We start from the raw sequence: 17050 nt of genomic DNA on the forward strand, positions 1-17050 counted from the left end.
AAAAAGTAGGTGGCTTGAACCTTGGATGGTTGACATGATATGGAAAGGAAAATATCGTTTGAACACCAATGGCTGCCAGGAGCATAATGGTGAGATATCCTTTCCTGTAAAGCAGGGGTGTCAAATTCAAGGCCCGCAATCTGGATCTGCCCCACAGGGTGCTTAGATCTGGCCCTTGGGGCCAACCTGGAAATATCAAAGGACCGGCCCACAGTACCTCTGCCAGCCAGAAACAGGCTGCACACAACCTCCCGTAGCCCATTTTCAGCAGGCAGAGTGCTGCAGGAGGCCATGGAGGCCGAAAAGAGGGCGTGAGCCCCGTTTTGGGCTGCAGAGGCACTGCAGGCCGTTCTTTGATATTTCCAGACCTGACCCATTGGCCGGAGACAAGAATACTGCAGGAGGCAGAGGCCGCCCTCCCCGTGCCCCGTTTTGGCTGGCAGAGTGTTGCAGGAGGCAGCATCTTCTTCACCTTCTCTTTTATCAGCATCTGCCAATTAGATCTAGGTACCCTTCAAGATTTGAATGGCTGTTGATCAGAAGAGCCAAAAACCTCTGGCTCTTCCCCCAGGTCTTTGAGGGGAGAGAGTGAGCCCCCTTACTTTTCATTTTTTATCTTAACATTGTACCTGTGATTGATTTCATTGTAAAATTTTTGATTGTTCTGAGCCACTCAGGGTCATTGAGAATTAAGTGGTATATCAATTTTGTAAATTGTTGTGAATATTAAGTCCTCCTCTAGGGCTGTGTCAGAGGTAGTAACAAAAATTGACTGTTGAACAGAAAGTTTTTAGAGACATCTAGAGAAATTGTCAGTTCATTTATGTTCTGCTTATATGCAAAAGAGTTCAGTCTCAATTCTACATTATGGGATTGAGACTATTTGTGCCAGGAAGTAAATCTCTCTTTGTCTGGAATAGCTGTTTTGAACGCAAAGGGGAAAAATGCATCCTGAGCCTGTGTCAAATGCCCAGCATGGCCATGCCTACCCTGAACACCCAGTGGTGGGTTCCTACCAGTTCAGATCGGTGCCGCTGAACCGGTAGGGTTTGGTGGCCTGGGTCACTGGAACCGGCAGCGACCCAGGCCTGCCATGCCCCCGAACCAGTTCCCCAGTCTCTTCTCCCATGGCCGGCATGTTTCTGTGCATGCGCAAAACAGTTTTCACGAACGCCCTCTCTCAGTGAACCAGTAGTGAACTGATTAGGAACCCACCACTGCGACCCCCCCCAACCCTCTGAGGTCAAACACAACCCTGATGCAGCCCTCAATGAAATCAAGTGTGAGACCCCCGGTGTAGAGAAAAGAAAGCACCCTTCACCCGCTCCAAGATCTCCGTCTCTTGTTCTTCATGATCTGGCCGCAGCCCAAAACAGTCCCTGATCACACAAAAGCGATTCCCCCTACTCCACTGTAAGAAAGAGGAGAGGAAAGATCCATTTTCAGCACTTTCATTGCATCAGTGGCCCTGTCTAGCCATCTCATCCTCTGCCGTCCCCTTCTCCTTTCTCCTTCCATCTTTCCCAACATCAAGGTCTTCTCCAATGAGTCCTCTTTTCTCATTTGGTGGCTAAAGTATTTGTTCTAACCCAGGCTTCCCAAGAGCATGAAGCAAACTCCTTGTCCTGACAAATTTTATTAATTGACTGTGAATTCTGCTCATTCGCATCCAGCAAAGCCTTTCAAGGGAGGATTTACAGTCACAGACCTTCTCTGGTTTGGAGAGTTGCCAGGCCGATATCTGTAAAACATGGCAAGGAGTCTCAGAGAGTCATGAACCAATTAAGCGAACTTATTGTCTCCTGCAAACTCCACTCCCCTTTCACTCCTCTTTTATTTACTCTGGGAGGGGCCATTCATCATCCACTTGTAAACTTACTCCCAAGTCAACCCCTGTTCTTTAGCTGTTCCCTTGTCTGGCAACTCTGCGCATGTGCACCCTGGGAACAGGCTCCAGCTATTTGTCTGCCTCACTGATGTCTGACTCTGAAGGCAGCTGATAACTGGCATATGGCTCTGGCCCCCTCTCTGCCTCTGACACAAAGCCCTCATCAGAGGCTTCCCCAGACTCCAGGACTGGCCCAGGTTCCTCCCCAACCTCCTCACTGTCCGAATCAGCTGCCAGCTCTGGTGGCCGCTGGTGGGCCACAGCAGTATTTCAGCTTCAGGCTCAGCTGGTGGGATGGAAGTAAACATTTGAATCAATGGTGGGGTGTCCAGGCGAGAGGAACTCTGGATTATTCCTATCCCATCTTTCAGGGCTTCACACCTGGCAGATGACTTGGGGCTGTGAGCTCAGAGAAGACGGGAGCAAAGGAGGGTTTTTGCAGTATGGCTACAATGGGATGGACTTCATCAGCTTCGACAAGGAGACCCTGAGATGGGTGGCAGCTCAGCCGCAGGCCCAGAAGGTCAAGGAGGAGTGGGAGGAGGATCGAGGGATGTCTGAGAGAAACAAAGTCTACCTGGAGGAGACCTGCATTAACATGATGCAGAAATACCTGCCTTACCAGAAGGAGGCTCTTCTTCAGACAGGTGAGTCACCCAATGGGCCCTGGTTTTGCCATTTTTTTCTCCCCCCCCCCCCAATATTTTTCTGCACCTTCACATGCCGGACAGGAAGAGATGTGGGCACTTACCAAATCAAACTACAGAAGGACGGCTGGGGGGGAAACATCTTCAATGCCCCCTAAAATAAGCTTTTCAAAGATAAAAACCAATGAAACTAATTAAGCAAGAGATGGAGGCTGAGATCCATTGGCATTTCCATGAGAAAATCTTGCAGAGCAGAAGAAAGTTTAATTCTCACATCCAGCTGAACCAAAAGGTGGTTTTCTTCTTAATTTCCATCTGGACCAACTTTTACAAATTCCAGGTGGGATATCCAAACTAAATCAGCACCCAAGCAGTACAATTATTTTGGTATGTGTCCCTTTCAGAAGTAAAGCTAAAGAATTCAGTATCCCCATCTTTTGAGGGTCCCAGAGATTCAGGAGAGGAGAGGGAGCAGTGGGAGAAGATGACCAAATGAAATCTTAACTACCTATTAAATTGTCTTGACACAAAGACCAGAAAATCCTGAGAACTCTGTTCTTGCTGTTTCTGCAGAGCCCCCAGTGGGGAAAGTGACTCGCAAGGTGGTGGACGACAGCCTGGAGGTCCTCATCTGCCAGGCCTTTGGCTTCTACCCCAAGGAAATCCAGGCCACCTGGACCAGGGACGGAGAGGTCTGCCAGAATGAGACCCTCCATAGGAACGTGGCCCCCAACTCAGATGGGACCTATTATGTCTTGCTCAGCATTGAGATCGACCCCAAGGAGAGAGATCACTTTCAGTGTTACCTGGAGCACGAGGGCTTGCAGGAGCCCCTGGTCTTGGCCTTGAAGGAGGAAACAGGTGAGAGACTGAGCGATTATGACATGTCACATCTTGGTGAGATGGGTAGCAAATATATTTATTAAATAAATAAATAAAAATTTGTAGATTGTTCACTAATGTTGGCTGGTTTTCTGCTATCTAAAATTTTCCAAAGGAAAGGAGGAAATTTAGGACTGTGTCCAGTGGTGGTAAAGAAGTGATTATTGAGAGTGGAGTTGGAAGTGGAGACAAAAATAAAGAATATGATACGATATGGAGATAGAAGATATGAGAGATACGAAACACAGTTTTGTTTTCTGGCAGAATTATCTGATGGGACAATATGTGCTTTCTTTATCTAATCTCAAATTACTTAATCCTAGCTTTTCACTGTTAATCACTTTTTAATACATATTTAATAATATCCTTATACAAATTCTATTTATCTAATTTACAAACTACTTTTCAACCTATATAATTATAATAATATACATTACATGATTACCTTACTCATATATATTCAAAAATGATTTTTATCTCTTACACAACATACAAAGCAGTTACTAAACTTATCTAATTCTAATATTCATACACATTGTTGAAACACTTTCACAGCATATTTTGCTGTACATTCCTTTTCTTTTCCTTTATCCCACATCTTTCACCCTCATCCAAATTTTTAATCTTCTTTTAGGGAGGGTTGTCTCCCATACATTTCTTTTAATTCTTTTATTTCACCTATTTTTGACGTGACCCGACATAACCGCGAACGTCAAAAGCGCGCCGACAACACCGCGGCGCTAAAACCGTGATGTCAAAAGCGCGCCCACAACAGCGCGCCAACAGAAGCGCGATGTAACTTAAGGTAAGGTTTAGGGTTAGGTTTAGGGTAGGTTTAGGGTAGGTTTAGCGTTAGGTTTAGGGTTAGGTTTAGGGTTATTTTTAGGATTATGTTACAGCGCGCTTCTGTCGGCGCGCTGTTGTCGGGGCGCTGTTGTCGCGCGGTTTTGACGGTGCGGTTTTGTCACACGCGCTTTAGTCTACTGCGGTTTTGTGGTGGAACCATTTTTGAATCTGAGTTATGACTATGCCCTCTAGTTTTCTCTCCGTTCGTCCTTTTCCCCCCACTGTCTAGTTCTATGGATACTTGTTCTAACCCCCCTTTCCTCTCTCCAGCTGTTTTCCTGTTTCTCCCATTTCCTTTTCACATCTTTCAGAATATTTCCCTTCTGTTCTAATCCCTTATTCACCATCAATTGTATTAATATCTTCTTGTTGTTGTCTTCCTCTGCTCATTCTAGTGATTCCATTCTTTCCTCCTTCACCTATTCTTTATTTGTTGTTCCTTGTATTATATTTTCCAATTTTTGATCTATATGTTCTATATAACCAATTTTTTTTCATCTCCTTGTTTTGTTCTTTTATAAAATCCTTAATGTCTTGGTAGATCAGCTCCATTTCTTTGTTTCCACTTGCTTCCATTTTACAGTCAATCCAATTTTTTAAAAAAGAAACCAGGATGTTCCAATCACTTTAATTTGTTCAACAATACTCAGAATCACTTAGTTAAAAGTCTTGTTTATTGTATAAATCTCCAGTAATTTCAAGGTAGATATTTATAATCCAGCAATTTAAACAGTCCCAAAGTTGCCCAGCTCTCCTTTTAGCAGCAGATGGCGCTCAGACTTCCACTTGGTTCTGCCTCTCTGCATAATGCTAATAGTCCAATTTTAATAGTTTTAAATTATAAATCCAGTAGTAGGGCAACATTTGTAATTGTAAAAAAACAAGCTGCACATCAAATTCTAGTATTATTTAAAATACCTTTTCAATCCCACATCTTCACTTTGAGAGTTCAATTTTCCTTTCCTTAATTTTCTTTAAAAAATTTCTCTTCTTAAATATTCTGATTTTTTAAATGTGCTTTCTCCACCGCTAGCCAATAGTTCCCATACTCTCCCCCCTTGAATTTCTTGGGATCATTTTTCACTAAAAAATAATCTCTTACCTAGTTCACAAGCCACTCACTTTCTCTCCTCCTGCACAATCTTAGGTTTTCAGGCTGTCTTCTGCTTCATGGCAGCCATGCTTGCTGCCGCTGCTCCCTGTTGGCTGAGGGGTCTGTCCTAATCAGGGAGGGGAGATGTGGCTCCCCTCTACCTGCTACGCGGTCCGCCACTCCTACAGAGTGGCTATGGTCCAAATTTGGACCCTCCGATAAGGAGAGATTGGAGCTGGCTGCAGAGTTCACAGATCAGGCTTTCAATGGTGCCGGGCGTACAATTGGAGGTCCAGGGAGGCTGGATTTTGATAGCCCAGCAAGATAAAAACCAATGCCGGCTACTTCAGAACTATTCCTTTTGCAAAACTATAATATTCTTAACTATTGCAATCTGCACATGTTTTCTCCTCCCTCCGTTTAGCTCCAGGTAAAGAAGGGAGGGATCTGCGAGACACACTTATTTAATCTGATTTCTTGGCCCAGGCTGAAGCATCATTTATCTGCCTGCTGCCTTGGTTGTAGTTCTTCCTTCTGCCCTTCAAGGCCTTCTGCCCCTCAGAGGGGAGGGAAGCTTCCTTCAGGTGGAAAGTAGTTCAGGTTGGGAAAAACTTCCATTGCTCAGCATTTCCATGTAAGGGAAGTCAGCATTTGTCTAATCAGAACCATTTTTCTCTTTCTTTAGATGGGACGTTATTTCTTTCGGTGGTAATTGTGATTGTTATAATCTTGGGAGCTGTGACTATCTTCCTGATTGGTAAGCAAAATACATCTATTGACCCCAAATCCTGCGTCTTTCTGTGTTGATGGATCTGGGGTGATGAGAGAGAACCTTCTGACATTTGCAGCCAGGATCCCCACAAGGCCCTTGCCTGCAATTCTAATTTCGAATGAGAATTAAGAAGGAAGAAGAAATTGTGCAGCTATTTTCCCATTTCCTGCAGATCTCAGAACGTTCAACCTTGCTGCTGTTGGGGGGGGAGCCTCTTTGGCCCCCATGGACTTTCTTCAGAGGAGCAAATATCAAATATCAGGGGTTCAGGAGTCAAAGAAAAGTCCCATAAATAATGTCTGAATTGCCAGAAAAGCCATAATCTTACCCTGAAAATGATCCTAGTGCCTGGCAAGATGGACCTTCAGGGAAGCTCCAGTTAAAGGTGGGGGTAATGGAAAGAGGTGACCCATGTTTTCTGCCCCTACTTGCAATCACACAAAGGGACAGACAACTGCAGAAGGGAAGGTCCATGGAAGGAGTCACTGATTCCTTGGCTCCGAACAAGAGATGTGAGATGTAGGAAGTGTTTCCTCAGTTGAGCTTCAGCAACACAACCAGGTCATTTTCCCAGCAGCAATGAGGAAGTGCTTTGCCATTTCTCTCCTCTAGGATGGGCCTTCGGACTTGCTTGCAATTGGTCTTGCTTGCTTGCCAGCCTCAGATGAAAGTCCTAAGCCAGTCAGATCTTGCTTAGCTTTTCAAGATCAGCCAAGATTGCTGGTACTTGGATCTTACTGGGTTGGGACTGGAATATAAATCAAAACAAACATTGTGAGAATTGGATTAAGAACTGCCATGTTTGGATTATGTGGGGAACACCATCTGTCTTGTACCAATTCCCAAAAGTCTAACATCCTTGCTTAAAGGTAATTGATGTTGGCCATGGTCCTATGAGGATAGGTTGGGATTGGGGTTTTGGAGGATAAATCAAAACACACAGGGGGGGAGCGCCATTTGTCTTCGAGCAATAACAGAATTCCCAGAGGTGCAGCATCATTGAATAAAAGTCACTGATGAGTTAGTACAGGGGTCGGCAACCTTAAACACTCAGAGAGCCATTTGGACCCCTTTCCCACAGAAAAGAAAACACCAGGAGCCACAATACCCTTCCTGTGCCTCACTATTTCCTGAGCAGCCACAAAACTAGCATTAAATGTTCTGTTTTCTTCTGAGACTTTTCTTTTCCTGGATTTATCCATGGTTTGCCTACTGGGAGTCGAAAAGCTCATTAGATGCACATGCCAGCAAGTATCACACATTGGTGGTTGTGATGCATATTTTGAGGAACTGGGAGCCGCAGTAGAGGGATGAAAGAGCCACATGCAGCTCCAGAGCCTCGGGTTGCTGACCCCTACTGGGAACAGCACTGCTGGCCACCTCTGAATGGTTTCACTGGTGGTGGAGAAACAGGACCATGTTGTCCTATAGGAGCTCAAGTAGGAACATGAACAGTTTCAACTTGATCATTTCTCAATAACTCCCAGGAATGTCCTTTCCACTTCCCCATGGTCAGCACCTCTAGACAGCCAACAATTTTGCCTTTCAATTATAATAAGCAAATCAAGATGCGGAGTTACAATCCAGACAGTTTTACCACCTGGCCCCCTTGGGGTCTTCAGCTTAAATTCATTTCAGGCAGGAGCTGCTGCTCCAGAAATAAATTAACTATTTTCTCTCTTTGCCATCTATTAGGCTACAGGCCGAACTACAGGAAAAAACTCCATCAAGCAAAGAAAACTGACCTCGATCATCTTCCTTTAGAAAAACTTTGTTCTTCCCCTACTGATGGCACTGAAGATGAGATTCACTCACAGGCGATGTTCCCATCCAAAACGACATCAGAGGTGAGCCTCACTATTATCCTCTTCTTGTAGCACATCCATCATCGGACGTTGGCGATCATGTTGGTGATTCTACTTTTATCAACAGCCACACAGAAAAGTGCTGCTGTGGGTTTTTTCCCAAAGTTTTATTCATTTATTTTTTGTTACATATTTTTAACTTATTTTGTGAACAAAGTGTTGTCCTGGTTCCCATCCCACCCCCTATACCTCTTCTATTATGCCTATTATATTTTACATCATATTTCCATTTCACATTTCAGTCATCTTATTTTTATTCCATATTCTCCCGCTTAATTTTTTTTCTTAATCTATAAACAATACCCTTTTGCCTCTCAAAATTAATCAAATTTAACACATCACTTCCATCTATTATTCTGTTTTACTATTAATGATACATATCCTCAAGTTTAATTTTATATAGTAAACATTTCATTTAATTAGTTGTCTACAAATAGTAATTTTCATCTATATCCCACACATTTTATTGAATATATACCGTTGGCTATATTTACTAAGTTTCATTCTATTCTACTAGTAAATCCTTTTCTTTCTTTCCTGCTTTCAGCCATTTTCTCATCTCTCAAGAACTTCATTTCTCTCATATGCTCTTCTCTCCACCCATTTGCCTAGTTTTTTTCTTTTCTTGAACTTAAAATTCCTGTATTTTCCCTTTCCATTTTTTTTCTCCTTTTTAATTTTGTTGTTTCAGTATCTCCCCCACTTTCCCCCTCTTCTTTCCCAGTTGGCTCCACCTTTGCTATTTCCCTTCTTTGGGGCCACTTCTCCCTTGTCTCCTTTGGGTACATAACTGTAAATCCCAGAATAATCATCTAAATTCTTTTCTTTTTCAATTTCTTTTCCTTCTATAATATCTTCCTGATCTTCATAAATCCCTTTTCTTTCTCCTTTTCTCCTTGTTCTAAGTGTTCCCTCTGAGTTTCCACTGTTTTCCCCCCCATTTAGCATTATATGTGTATTTTTAACATATCAAGTATTTCATTATACATCCAAACTTCCAAATTATCTGTTTAATTAGTTTAACTATTTTTTTTAAAAAATATTTTATACATATAAACACATCAACAGAACACATAAGCACATTAACAAAAATAACCACATAACTTAAAAACAACATAGGAACAATAAGTTCCATCGTATTTATACAGCAGTTCCGAATCGGTTTCTTTGCAGTTAGTGTTTTCCCTTCTATAGATTTCTATCTTGCGTTCTTAATCTCTTTATTCATTATCCATTTTTATATACATTTCTTTATATATTTATACTTAGCTACTTATGATCAAGTATTGTTTACCTATATTGTGCTTTATATTTTTACTGTCATTTATTCTCTTACGTACAGTTCTAGGTATACATTCACATAGTTATTCTTTTTCTTTGCCATTCTTATATTATTATTATTCCATTTAAAAGGATATAAGGTGTAATTTGGAATGCATAGTTTACCATCCTTCACACCTGCTATGACACCACCTTATTTCTCTTTCTTTTCTTTTCTCCCTCCCTTCCTTCTCTACTTCCTTCCTTCCTCCTCTCCTTCCCCTTCTTCCTTCCCTTACTTCTCCCCTCTTTCTTCTCCTTCCTACCCTCCCTCCTTCTCTTTTGATCTCTTCCTCCCTCCTCTCCTTCTCTTTCTCTCCCTTCCACCCACCTCTCCTTACTTCTCTCTTCTTCCCCTACCTCTCCTCCACATTTCTTCTTCCTCTCCTACTATATCTCCTTCTCTCTCTCTCTCTTCCACCCTCCACTTCTTTCCTTTCCTTCGTCCTCCCATTCCCTACTTCCTTCCTCCCCTACTTTCCTTCCTTCTTCCCTTCCTTTCTTTTTCTATTGTTATAGGTGTCTCTTTCAAATCCGGTTTATGTTTTCGTGAAGGTGTTATTTCCACAAGTCCATTTTTTTAATATCATTTCCTTTTTTCTCTATCATTCTACAGTCTAGTTTTTTTGTACACTTCATCTCTGGCAGTTTTCTTAGTGAACCTTATATGCACTTTTCTCAGGAGTCTATTTCTTCTTGCTTAGTTAGTATTCACCCTGTAAGCCTCATCAATATTCCCTCTCACTTCCTGTTCTTTTTTTTTGCAGAAATTCAGTGAGGATATTAATAATTTTTTCTTTCAGGTCTTCCTCCTTCTCTTCTGGTATGTTTTGAAATCTTAGGTAGAATGCCGCTTTTTCGTTTTCAAGTCAGATTATTGATATTTCTAATTCCTTATTAAGTTGTTTATATTCTATTTCCATCTTTCCCATCTTCTGATCTGAGTGTTGTATTTTTTCTTCCATACATTGAATTTTCTGTTCATTGATTGCTAAGGCATTCTGTATCTTTTCGACTTTATCATCTACATTCTTGATAGTTCCTTTCAATTCTCCCATTTCATTTTTTAATTCTTTATGATTCTTCCTTGACTCTTCTTGGCTTTTTGCCAAAGTCTCCTGTATCAATTGGAGCATCGATTACATGTTCTGCATCGTTGGTGCTGTTCCCGCTGATTCTGCCATCTTTTCAGCTTTCTCCAACCCCCACGCACTCTCGATTGACCTTTGGTTTGAGGAGGGAGGTGTTGCTGAACTCACATTGGGTATGGTCTTTTCCCCTAATTTTACTGAGGTTGCCATTTTTAACCCCCTATTTGTCCTTGGCCACAATTGGCTATAACTTTAACCTTGTTTATACTTTATCAGTAATATCAATAATATCAATAATTGTATAATCCACTATTCAGCAACAATTCAACTATTAACCTTCCTTGGTATCACCTTTCAATACTTAAACATTCCTATGTAGTATTCTATTTAATTAATTTGATTAATATCTATTATAAATTTATATATCACACTCTTATCTTATATCAATAAATGTTTCTCAATTTTATCGGTTATACAAGTATTCACTTCTGATAGTTAGTCTCTCTATGTTCTTTTACGACAAGTTTCATCATTCAAATTTACAGTCCACTAGGTGTCACTCTCTCCTTAGAATCACTGTTAATATTCACGAAGCAAAAGTTTATTTCCAGGCAGATCTCTGTTCCAAGCTCCTAGTCAGATAAATAACAAATGTTTAAAATGTTTAAAAGTTCAACACAGCAGCAGAAGGACTGGTGAGCAGAAAGAAAAGGGAACTCCGTTTACCAACCCGCCTATTAAGCAGTCACTTCTTTGAACCTTCCAACTCTTTTCAGCAACTTTTATCTTCTGGAGTCCATGTCGGGTTTTCGTCCTTACTGTGGCTGATCTTTAGGATCTTCCAGCTGTCCCTTCGCTCCCCTCCTTCTCTCAAAATTGTACTGTAAACACAGGCTACTTCTTCTTCCAGCACACTCTCTCTACCAGTTTCGCATTGCTCTCCACTCTGGTTTGTCAGCAATAATAACAAGCATCCAATTACAACTGCTTCTATCTCTGTTCTTCCTTCTATGCGGCCGCCATTGCTAAGGTCCTAACCAAAAGGTAGGATATTTCTTCGCCCATTTAGGGGGTTTCTCCTATTCCCAGGGGATTTGCCTTATCACCCCAGCGTCTACAGTATCCCCTTTGATCTGCTGATCTCTTCGGGATCAGCAGTGCTCCAAAAAAGAGCCCAAACGAAGAGGTTAGAGTCAGAGGTTAGGAGAGTTCCCTTACCCTGCTCTAGGCACAATGACGTCACCACCGGAAGCCTCTAGTTTAACTATTTTTAAAGCTTTAAAGCTTATATCACAAGGATTAGAGTTCTTTTTTCCCTTTTCTTATTTCCAAAACAGTAAATCCAGTCCAAAACACTGTTGTAAAAACAAATCCTCTTTGTTGATTCTCACAGCTTCAAAGTATCTTGTTTTTTTGTTACATTCAAGGTCAAATAGTGGTTTCTCTGACAAATTGTTAGTTCTTGTAGTATCTTCTTTTCACCACTAGATGCCTCCCTCTCCGCTTAAACTTAAAGCAATGTGTTCTAGCTGTCAAAAGCTGTCAAAGTCTATTCCAAAAAATATGAAAAGGTAGCAAAAGAAAGAAAGGAAAATTCCCTCTGAGTGCTTTTATTGTTTTTAATGTTCCCAGGTCCAAATTTTGGGGATAAAAGTCTTCTAGGGCTTTCCGTTTTTGTCACTGCTCCTCCCCCCCCCTCTGTTTAAATCCCCAGTCTGTCAAATAGCCTCTAAATTCCTCTCCGGGTCTCTTTTTAATCCAAATGTAAAGTTTATTTACCTTGGGTTGATCATTCTTTCACCTAAGTTCTGCTGTGTTTTGTCCAAACTGGTCCCTTAGACTTTGAAGCCATGATGTTCTTCTTCTGCTTGGGCCTCATTTGCCTTCAATCTTTCCCTGGAGGATTAAGTGAAGGACGCTGTATTTTCTGGGTGTTGCATCACATGTCCGAAATATTGTAACTTTTACTTTTCAATTGTTTTAATGATTTCCCTTGACTTTCCCAGGCAGCTTATCACCTCCTCATTTTTTGATTTTAGACAAAACCTGGGGCTTGGTAAATACCTGAGAGCCAACACAGGATAGTTGGGGTGGGGAATCCATCCTCCAAGTCTTCCCAAGGCAGCCATGGGGGGATGGTGGGTTGTCTGGAGCTCCTCTGGGGCTCAGCCCTCCTTTTGGGGATCCTCTGATCTGGTTGCTCTACAAGAGAAAATCAGTCAAAGCTCAGCTCCTCTGTCCCTCCAGCTCCAAGGGAGGAGAATGAGACAGGAAAGGGCCTGGGACCAGGAAGTGGGGCAACCTGGGGAAATGGGGGATTTCTGTCCAGGAAGGACTGGAGGGGAGGGGGAGAAAGAGAGGGTAGCCTGGAAAAAGATGGAGGAGGCCCTCTAGGATAAAGGCTTCTTGGTGATCATGAGCTGAAGGGTTCCACCACAAAACCGCGATGCCCTTATCCGCGCCGACATAAGTGCGGAGGCAAATCCGCAGCGTCCGAAGCGCTAAGAAAAAAACGACCCTACCGCCGCGACAACAGCGCGGTGACAGAAGGGCGTTCTACATGCTTCGTTCTTTGCCTCCAAAGGTAGCCCTCCTCCTCCAGCTGACAGCGGCAGCAGGCACGGGCAAAGCGGGCTGCCCAGCAGCAGCAGCCCACGGGAAGGGTCCAGCTCAGCCACGGGGGGCAGCAGGAAGCGGAGGAGGACGCGGCAGCGGCAGCGGCTGAGGCTCTCCCGGGCCGGCGAAGCGGGCTTGCCCGGCAGAGGCAGGCTGCCCTCTTCTTCCTCAACAACATCTCCTTGGACGGGCGGCCTCCGCCGCCGGAGCCTCCCCCAGAGGAAGAGGCAGGGCGGGCGGCGGTGGCGGCTGAAGCTCTCGGGGGGGGCGGCGAAGCGGTGGTGGCGGCCGCCCATCCACGGAGATGTTGTTGAGGAAGAAGAGGGCAGCCTGCCTCCGCCGGGCAAGCCCGCTTCGCCGGCCCCGGGAGAGCCTCAGCCGCCACCGCTGCTGCGTCCTCCTCCGCCGCCAGCATCGGCGGCCCTGCTCGGGCCCCCCGCGGGCTTCCTGCTGCCCCCTGTGGCTGTGCTGGGCCCTTCCCGCAGGCTGCTGCTTCTGGGCAGCCCGCTTTGCCCCGTGCCCGCTGCCGCTGTCAGCTGGAGGAGGAGGGCTACCTTTGGAGGCAAAGAACGAAGCATGTAGAACGCCCTTCTGTCGCCGCGCTGTTGTCCCCACAGTGATGACACGCGGTGATGACGTCGCAACTTTAGCGACGCGATTTAATCTCCGCTATTTTGCGTAGCGTGGTTTTGTCGTGCCACGGATCTGAAGATATGAGAGAGAAAAGAGGAAGGAAGCACTGGTGGGAAAAGGGATAACCCCTTCGCTCAGGGAGGACCTGTTTATATGGAAGGGCAATGCAAAACTTTCTCCTCTTTGGTTGCTTCCTTCCCTACAGGGTTGCTGTGGGGAGAAAACAGAGCTAAGAGGAGCGGAAACATCTCTGAATGCTTCCCCAGATGCCTATTCAAACAACAAGGAAAGCTCTGGAGATTTCACTGTGCGGGAACGTTTGAAAGATGCTGATGCCCCGAAGCCAGGAATGGAGGGGATGGCGGAAGAAGTGACCCCAGGAACCTCAGTGGGGCCTTTAGAGGAACAAGCGGATGAGCACTTGGCTGGAGAGGAAAGCGGAGAGACACAGTTGCAGTTGGAGGGCTCACAGACCCAGGCAGAAGCCCAGGATAGAGAAGGATTGAAGCTGCAGTGGATGAGTAGAAACTGCCTCCTCCACTGTAGAATGGAAGTTGGTGAGGCTACTCTATTGCCATTAGCCTCTTTCCTCTTAATGAGTGATACCAGCACATACCAGGCTACTTAGTCCAACATTTCAAAAATTCAGTGTTAGAAATAATCCCACTTCCCTTTAACTCCATGACTAATGTACATTTCACTTCCAATCTGTACTTCATCTGACCTCCATTTGGACTTCAGACCTACTTCTCAGACTTGCCCTCATTTCTTTGGACATGACAAAGGTCAAATCCAGGCCATCTTTTTGCCTAATCCCATCAGGCCCAAATGAACCCTTGGACAGAGTCCAGGGAGGGTGGAATCTCCTTTCGTTCCTTTTCTTTTCTCCACTAAAAGCAAACCCTCTTTTGGGGGGTTTAAAGCAACCACTCTCAACTCCAATATGGTTTCCTTAATGGAAGGGCAGGATGTGGGTTGCACTTCTTTCCAAGTGCTGGAACTGCTTCCCAGGTCATCCTCCCCTTCTGAGTATTCCTGGTGGTCTCCCATCCCATCCATGAGACAAAGCAGGGCAGCCCTCCTTACTTGATGATCCCTCCAGAGGAGAGAAGGTGGGCACAGTCCAGGTCTCTCCCCTTAAGCTTTGCCCCCCTGTGGGTCCTTGGAAGTGTGACTTTTCTGTTTCAGCCCCTGCCCCAATGGAAGATTCCCCCCTGAAGGTCCAGCAGCCCCTCCCCTTTTAATCTTCCAGGGGAAACAGGTGACCTGCTTGTTTCCCAAAAGATATGTGGTTAGTTTTTCCTTTTTGGTTATAATTTGAGATAAACTATTTACCATATTTTTCAGAGTATAAGACTTTGAAGATTTTGAAGAGGCAAATTTAAAAACAAGTTTTTACACTCTGCAGGCATCCCAAACCCTCTGCAAGCCTCATTATTCTGTGGAAAACGTAGCATGCAGAGAGTTTGAGAAGCCTGCAAAGTGCTCCCCCAGCCAGCACGAGCAAAACAGCCAAATTTTCATGAAAATGGGCTCGTATTTTGTCCAAAAAAAGGGCATGCACAGCCTTTAGGAGGCTAATAGAGTTCTCCTGGGGCCTGGAGGGGCAAAAACGAGCAAAAGATGGCCTCTTTTTCACTCATTTTTGCCCTCCCCAGCCCCCAGGAGTACTCTGGAAGCCCCCTTAAGGCTATGCATGGCCATTTTGGTGAAGGGGGGGGGTTCAGGAGGCCAAAAATGCTGTATTTAGTGTATAAGACACACCCAGATTTTCACTCTCTTTTTTGAGGGAAAAAGGTGCATCTTATACTCTGAAAAATACGGTATATACATTTTTTATTAACATTAACAGAAAATAGAGAATGTAAATATAATGGTGATATAAATAATTAATATTATAAGTGTTACTACTACTGTTGTTATATTATAGGACAAAGGAGATGCAATAGGAAGGCAATGCAAAATGGAGAACTAGAAAGGCTAAATATGAAAGCCAATACAGAAGGCTGTATAATTGCTTTATATTATTATGTATGTTGTGTTTTGTTTTTTCTTGTGTTTTTCTTTCTGTTTTTAAAGATTAAAATGTCCAAAAAAATGCTGCATTCAGTGTATAAAACACACCAAGATTTTCACCCTTTTTTGAGGGAAAAAGGTGCGTCTTATACTCCAAAAAATACGGTATATTCATTTTTTGTTAACACTAACAGAAAATAGAGAATGTAAATATAATGGTGATATAAATAATTCATATTATTATAAGTGTTACTACTACTATTATAGGACAAAGTAAAAGCAATAGGAAGGCAATGCAAAATGGAGAACTAGAAAGGCTAAATATGAAAGCCAATATAGAAGGCTGTATAATTGCTTTATATTATTATGTATATTGTGTTTTGTTTTTTCTTGTGTTTTTCTTTCTGTTTTTAAAAATTAAAATGTTCAAAAAAAATGCTGTATTCAGTGTATGACACACCCAGATTTTCACCCTCTTTTTTGAGGGAAAAAGGTGCATCTCATATTCCGAAAAATACGGTATTTACATTTTTTGTTAACATTTGTATCTGTGAGAATCAGGAACTATACCCATTGATCTATTAGATTCAATAAGTCCTATGGATGATAGCAGGTATCAGAAGAAAAAGATAGGAACCTGTTCTGACCCCCCTCATCCCACACCAACACACACTCCAAGCCAAAGATAAGTTACGGCATTTAATTAACAGACAGACAGGTTCTTGGCAGCAAACCGGCACAAACAAGCTTGGGCAGCAGTCCATCACAGATAAGGCTTGGCAGCAATCCAGCCTGCCAAGCTCACAGTAATGTTCTCCGACATTTGTTCCTGCTTTGGCTTCTGCAAGAGGGCTGTGTGCACAAGCAGTCTTTTTATAGTCTGGAGAGGAGCCTAATGACCACCAGCTGAGTGCAATTACCTCCTGTTCCTGACACCTAGTAGCTCTTCGGTGCTGTGCATCCAGGAACAACTCACTGCTGGCATCCGGGTCACTCTCCCTTGTCTCCTCCCCACTGGTCCAAGGCTCAGGTGCCTCCTGGTGGCCAACCAGCCTCTCTGCGCCCTGTTTGGAGTCGGAACCCTGTCCAGGGTCCTCCACATTCTCCAAAGCCGACTCATAGGGCCCTTCACTGCTGGAGTCCAGTGGCAGCTCCAACGGCTCCTGCTGGGCCACAACAGGAACCAAAGTTTTCAGCTAGGATAATTTCAAAATTTACCAGAAATATTTGTAATCCTACTGAATCATTGCTAACTCTGAAATATGTTGGGGTTTTTTTGTGCAAAATATGCACTTATATGGATTTGTGCCTTCTGGGCAAAACAGTTGGGGCCGGTCCTGTGGCTGGGACCCCAGAAGGAACTGACACCCTTTGGTAACTG

The 17050-nt window shown here is 43.6% G+C and overlaps 3 protein-coding genes across 4 annotated transcripts in view; 2 read left to right on the forward strand and 1 right to left on the reverse strand.

The window, feature by feature from the left end:
- LOC106552817 (uncharacterized) overlaps positions 1–3884 on the forward strand; it is a 33557-nt gene extending 29673 nt beyond the window's left edge. The window contains exons 10-11 of the mRNA XM_087711125.1: positions 2260–2535; positions 3109–3884. Of these exons, the coding sequence (XP_087567251.1) occupies positions 2260–2535; positions 3109–3461 (629 nt within the window). The 3' untranslated portion in view covers positions 3462–3884. The remainder of the gene's footprint in view (positions 1–2259; positions 2536–3108) is intronic.
- The window catches only part of LOC106552957 (major histocompatibility complex class I-related protein 1-like), a 554120-nt gene that overhangs the window by 392111 nt on the left and 144959 nt on the right, over positions 1–17050 (reverse strand). The gene's annotated exons all lie outside the window — the stretch shown is intronic.
- LOC106541424 (major histocompatibility complex class I-related protein 1-like) overlaps positions 1–17050 on the forward strand; it is a 201545-nt gene that overhangs the window by 103527 nt on the left and 80968 nt on the right. The window lies entirely within an intron of this gene.

The sequence above is a fragment of the Thamnophis sirtalis genome, unplaced genomic scaffold (assembly GCF_051295495.1).
Source record: "Thamnophis sirtalis isolate CommonGarterSnake01/CBP01778 unplaced genomic scaffold, rThaSir2_p1.2 scaffold_3, whole genome shotgun sequence".
NCBI lineage: Eukaryota > Metazoa > Chordata > Lepidosauria > Squamata > Natricidae > Thamnophis > Thamnophis sirtalis.